At 61.5% G+C, this 5,986-nt stretch overlaps 2 protein-coding genes across 2 annotated transcripts in view; both read right to left on the bottom strand.

The window, feature by feature from the left end:
* ARHGDIA (Rho GDP dissociation inhibitor alpha) overlaps positions 1 to 5,986 on the bottom strand; it is a 21,143-nt gene that overhangs the window by 10,342 nt on the left and 4,815 nt on the right. The gene's annotated exons all lie outside the window — the stretch shown is intronic.
* The window catches only part of ALYREF (Aly/REF export factor), a 5,689-nt gene continuing 2,588 nt past the window's right edge, over positions 2,886 to 5,986 (bottom strand). Inside the window, exons 2-6 of the mRNA XM_011373717.1 lie at positions 5,747 to 5,946; positions 4,187 to 4,334; positions 3,548 to 3,611; positions 3,282 to 3,453; positions 2,886 to 3,195 (exon numbers count right to left, since the gene is read on the bottom strand). Coding sequence (XP_011372019.1) covers positions 3,181 to 3,195; positions 3,282 to 3,453; positions 3,548 to 3,611; positions 4,187 to 4,334; positions 5,747 to 5,946 — 599 coding nt within the window. The 3' untranslated portion in view covers positions 2,886 to 3,180. The remainder of the gene's footprint in view (positions 3,196 to 3,281; positions 3,454 to 3,547; positions 3,612 to 4,186; positions 4,335 to 5,746; positions 5,947 to 5,986) is intronic.

Below are 5,986 nucleotides of genomic sequence, written 5' to 3'. Positions count from 1 at the left end.
GCTACCTTTTCGATTTAAAACCTGGTTTTCTTAAACAAGCACCTGAAACAATGCCATAAAAGCCCGCTCCACCGTCGCTGCCTTTCGGCCCCGTCTATGGGTCACCCAGCTGAGACCCCGAACGCCAGCTCGGCGGCACGGCCCCATGGCCCACAGGCTCCATCACCTGCCCCTCCGCCCAGCCACGCTGCAGCCTGGCTCGCCCGAGCTTTCCAGTGTTCACCTCAGGACCTCTGCGCGTGCTGCTCTCGCTGCCAGTACAGCTGTCCCCCCAAATACCTGCGGGCTCGCACCTCCCCCCTCCCCCCTCCGCGGGCCTCTCTCATGCTCGCCGCCCCGCTGTTTCCCTGCACCCCACGCTGTTTCCCGTTGCCCGCGTTCCTGCACGGAGCCCACGTTCCATGAGGGTGAGAATTTTGTTTTGTTTGGGGCTATTTCCCTGGCACCTGAAGGCGGTGCCTGGCATTTAGTGGGCATTCACGTTCACATTTGTCAGATGAGTTGATAGACTCAGATGCAAAGACGACCTCACTATGCTCTCAGGGGGTACACGCCACCTAGACAGGACACCCGGGAGTGCGGGACTGGGATGGGGGCACAGGCCCTCTGCCAATGTCTGCTGCAGCCAGGGACAGAGATGCCGAGTCCACACTCCCACACTTGACTCATCTCTATTGCAGTCGTGATATGGCGTGACAATTCCGCGTCCGTTCCCTGTGTCAGACTGTCTGCTCCCCAAGGAAACAGCCATCACTGAGCAGACAGTGTCAGGACTTTATGGGGTGTCTGTGGGGTGCAGCCACCGTGCGTGAACTCCTGTTGCATTTCACCCCATCTGCAAATAGGGGGCTGTTCCTTCTTACTCCAGATGGCTCAGAAACATGCATCTTTGCTCAACCCACCTGAAGCCGGGGCACATGCCGGACCGACTGTCCTGTGCACAGGGGCCAGGAGGTCACAGTGGGCACAACCCCTCCTCCTGGGAGCTGTTTCCCCTGCAGCAGCACCTTTGAACACCCTGATGACCAATGGGAAGCCGAGCAAGTCGCGAGCCCGCTCCGACTGTGTGGGCGCGGAGCCCGGCCCTCCGCTGTTGTGACGAGCACCCTGTGGCTCGGAGTGGGGGCGAAGGCTGGAGGAGAGGACACGCAAGACCAGCGAGGACCCTCACCCTCTCCCTCACTCAGGCGACTCTGCGGATGAAGAGGGTGCTGGCCGTCACAGGGAAGCCCAGCACCGCCCCGGAGGGGACCAGCCGCCTGGCTCCGCTGACCACAGGTCCTCTGTCCACCCACAGCTTCCCTCAGAAGCGTCCCCATGTGTTCGTGACATGGTCCATCAGTCCAAGAGGCAAATGGATGTCATCCCCATTTCACAAATCAGGACACTGAGGCTGCAAGCTGGAGAACCCTGCTTAGGAGCCCCGGGGACACCTGGCTCTGCTCACCTCACTGGGCTTACTGGCCAAATCTCAGTTTTCTTAGCCATTACCCTCACTGCACCCTCAGTGACATCACACCCCTCCCACCCTCCCTAAGCCCTACCACCTGCTGCCGCTCCACATGCCGACAGCTGCCCCGATCAGCTGTCCAGCCGAAAGCAACTCTCGCGTGAGCCCAGCCCAAGATGCCCAGCGGCCTCCTGCACCCAGCTTCGCGGGTGACCGACCCCTCCTCGTTTCTTCTTGGGACCTTCAACATTCTTGCACCCGCACCCTCGGCCCCACCTCATACTGCCGGGTGAGCCCTCCCCAACCCCGAGCCACCTCCCCACAGCTCCCCACCACAGCGGCTGCCAGCCCAGCATTCAAGGCCTCCAGCCCAGGCTGACCTCGCCCTCCAGCGGGGGCTCCTTAGCTTCTGGACCGCAGGGAGCCAGATGACCCCCGCTTCCCCCAACCTGGCCTGTGCCTGCTCAGCCCAAGGCCACCTCCTCAGGTACACAGCCTGACTCGGCCTGGATGATCTGACCTGTCACTTCCACCCCTCGGGCCATAGCAGCTAAAGCCAGGCATCTGACAGTCCCTTCCCCTGCTGGACAGGGCTCCTGCAGGGCCGAGACAGGCCATCTTAGTTATCTTGCCTCCAGTGCCTGGCTCTGTAGTGATGGCATAGGCTGTGGGACTGTCTCCCGGAAAGGCGAGGCCCCCCACTGCCATCAGCCCTCCCTGGTCCCGCAGGACGGCTGGGTGGACTGGCGCTCGGCAATGCTGGCGCCCAGTCGCCGCTCTCGGGAGGCTGTCGCCACCTCCTGAGCAGCCCTGAAGAGGCTGCCCTCCCGCCTGGCACCCCCACAGGTACCTGTGAGGCACCGAACAGGAGCCCGGCTCTGGGCTCGCCGAGTGGCCCACGGGCCTGCCCCCCCGAGGGCGCTGGGGAGGCCGGAGGAGACTCTGGAGAGGTGCCCTCGCCCGGCCTCTCCCCGGGTTTCGCCTCCTCAACTGCCCTGGCCTGTTGTCCTGGGGGGCGGTCCAGCCGGGCGCATGGTCCACCCGCCTCTCCAGCTCCCTGCAGATCACTTGAGGCTCTGGCACGGCTCCCATCAGCCACCTCAGCGGATGGGCAGCGAAGGGAGGACGCCCCGCCAGCTCCACTCGCCAGCAGGAGCCCGGAAGCGTGAAGGGATCGCGCTGTGGAATCAGGGAGCTGCAGCTGAGTTTCTCGGCACCAGAGGGAAGGAACGGTCCAACCCGGCCACCTGGAAGCCGGCGGCAACACCGATGCCCCGCTCCCCCGCGGGGCAGGCAGGGGGACTGCACTGTCCTGCCACCCACCCGGCAGAGCGGAGACAGCCACCACCCCTCATCAGGTCCCGGGTCCCTGCTCCCACCCAGGTCGACACCAGAGCTCTGACCCAGGCAAGAACTCCACCAGCGGGACGAATCGAACTGTTCCAGTTCTACACACGTTTCTATTTTATTATGGGAAAGGTGGAAACGCCACCTTTTCCACAACAGCAACCAGTAAAATTTATCCCAAAAATAACTCAGTACAAAACAGGTCTGTTTCAGAATTAAAAAAAAAAAGAAAAAAAAAAAAGAAAAAAAACCTTTACATGAGTTTTAAATCCTATCTTAAAACGTAAGGGAAACAAATCCATCATTGCCAACCGCAGCCCGCCGCCCCATCCCGCCAGGGAGCACGGACGACACGTGGGGATCCCGCTGCTCGCCGGGTCTGCTTAGCTGGTGTCCATCTGAAACATAAGAGAGGGTCTCACTCGAAAGGAGGCCACGCTCCCGTCGCCGGCCGGCCAGCTCCCCGGGCCCATCTGGGACTTACTCTGGCGTTGTAAGCGTCCAGCTGGGCGTCCAGCTCCTCTGCAGAAAGCTGCTGCTTTGAACTCCTGCCGGTGCCTCTGCCTCTGCCCCGGCTGCCTCCACGGGCGCCTCTCCGAGTGCCGCCGCCGAACCCTCCAGAACCGCGGTTTCTAGTCATCCCGCCTCTGCTGACACTGGCGAGGAACAGAAGACTCGTTCACACACACGAGAAGGGCCGAGGACGAGACCGCACCGAGGCCAACCCTGCCCAGAGGCCCCAGGGCTCACCTCTGCGCCGGTCTCCGCTGTGTGTCAATCTGTGATGTGACAAGCTGAATGTTCATGGGGCGGCCTGCGGCAAAGAACACAAGAAGGCCCGTCGCAGTTAGGGCTCCGGCGCCTGCCCGGGGCGCCGGGGCCGGGCGCAGCAAGCCTGGAGCGGGCGCTGCGCGTCTCCTACGCTCCCAACGGGACGCGGCCTGGAGAACGAGGTGGCGCTAACGACAACCCACCGACACCTCCTCGCTCCTTCGGTCAGCTTAGGTGGGTGTCTGGTCAGGCGTCCCGGTGCTCATGGGCGCAAAGGTGTGGGTGACCTGACAGGAGAACCGGTACCTCCGTCTTTACGACCACAGCCCCGCACTCAGAGGCCTGCTGTGGCGGTTCTGAGAAGGCTTCACAGAAGTGAGTCTTCCGGAAGGAGCTGAAGGAGGGGAGGGTGGAGCTTGCTGGATGGGGGTTCACAAGAGGTTGGTCCAGGTGTGTGGGGCAGCATGAGAGGTGGCAGAATGGAAGAGAGAGACAAAGGGGCGAATGCAAAGCGTCCTCGGCCAGAGAGGAAGCCATATTCCTGCGTGGACAGGTGCCAGCCCCAACTCCTCAAACTAGGTATGGCCCTCGGTCTTCCTGGGTCCGACCCGAACGCACCATCCAAAGGGACACCGTTGTACTGTTTCATGGCTTTCAGGGCGTCTGCCTTCCGCTCGAAGTGCACGTCAGCGGTCCCCAGGCTGCGGCCGGAGCGGTCGTAGTGCACGGCTGCCTTCTTCAGCGTCCCAAACTCAGCAAAGAGCTCCTGCGTGTTGGAAAGAGCAACTGTCAGTAAAGCCCTCTCCCGTCTGGTGGCCCAGGGACAGTCCCCCGGCAGCGTGTGCTACTTTGAAGGCATTTCCCTGGGAGGCAGACATATGTGTGGGGGGGCAGGGCAGGGGGAGCAGGAAATAGGGGAGAGGATGGGGCAGGTGGGACAGCGACTCCCAGGAGCAGCTGAGCCTGAGGGCTCCTGCCAACCCGGGGACCTGACATCCGGACCACGATGCAGGTAAAGAATCCCGAAGCCCACCAGTGAAGGGCAAGAGCTGAGGTCGCTACCTTCTTCGACAGAGGAAAGTTCAGAACACAGCCAGGACTGTGCCAACAAACAGCCAAGGCCAAGATCACAGAACGAGGGACGCCATCCGACAGGTGGACCAGCTCAGAGGGCCCACTGATCCGGAAGCCCTGACCCAGCCCCTCCCCCAGGGTGGGTTCTGGCTCACCTTTCCCTCTCCTCCTACTCAAGCCTGCCGCAAAGTCTGAAGTCAAGCGCTGCCATGGGAACTGCCCTGACCTCAGGCAGGCTGGGAGTTGGAGAGGGAACCCAGAGTGTGGGGCTACTCCGGCCGCAGGCACACAGCGGGAAGTGGAGTTCGCCAAAAGCGGTTTCCAGTGGATGCCAGAAACCACCTTAAAAAAAGTGTTGAGACACTGTGAGTGCTCACCGGCCTCGCTCCGTCCTCCCACAGCTGGGCTCTGGGGAAACTGAACCCAGGACGGCCCAGCACCCTGACCCGGCCATCTCCAGAACGGACCCCCAAAATGTCGTCACTTAACCGGAAAACAGGTTTAACTGCGTTTGGGGTTCAACCAAAAAAACAAAAATAAAAATGAAAAATGAAAGAGAAGCTTCAACCAAAGATGGGTTTGAGAATCAGGCTGCTGACAAAACCCAAGGGATGGCCGTAAGTGAAAGGACACCGAAGAGACACAGGGCTCGAGGCAGACGGAGCCGGAAGGCCGCGCCGCCAGCTCTACGCCGAAGGGCCTTCTCCCCGCAAGTTGTGAAAACGGGACTGTGATAAAGCGGACGAGCAGCCTAGCTCTATCGGTAACGCAGGAACCACTCACACCTGGCCAGACTCTCCCCGTTAGAAGCTGGACGCGCTGGCAGAGAACTGTCACCCACGAGCAGTTCCAGTAGGGAAAGGCAGGCTCCGCAGACTAAGCTGGGGCTGCTTTCCAGCACGAACCGACCTACTTGTCGCAGGTTCGACCCTAGCTTGCCCTCTGCTCTGCACTCCAGCAGCCCCTTACAGGGGACAGTGGCTAGTCCTTGGATGCCTGGGACGACTCACTGCCCTAAAGTGACAGGGGACTCAGGCCCACATCCCGAGCAACACGATCGGTTCCGCGGGGCGAACTGCTCACCGAGAGTTTCCTGTCCCTTACCTGAATATCTGCGTCGGACACTCCAAAATCCAGGTTGGACACCAGCAGTTTCCCACCGGTCTCCACGCCGGCGCCACCCCCAAAGCCGCTGTCGAAAAGGTCATGTTGCCACTTGTCAGGAAGTTGTTTCGGCTGAAGGGGGAAAAACACAACAGAAACGCGCCCGTGAGTCTCCTCGCCGTCACGGCCGCGGCAAGAGCCTCAGCATCGCGGGCCGGAGGGAAGTGCGGAGAGGGGCCT

The sequence above is a fragment of the Pteropus vampyrus genome, unplaced genomic scaffold (genome assembly GCF_000151845.1).
Source record: "Pteropus vampyrus isolate Shadow unplaced genomic scaffold, Pvam_2.0 Scaffold227, whole genome shotgun sequence".
Taxonomy (NCBI): domain Eukaryota; kingdom Metazoa; phylum Chordata; class Mammalia; order Chiroptera; family Pteropodidae; genus Pteropus; species Pteropus vampyrus.
The sequence above is the reverse complement of the archived record's forward strand: the minus strand, read 5'-3'. Positions and strand labels throughout refer to the sequence as shown.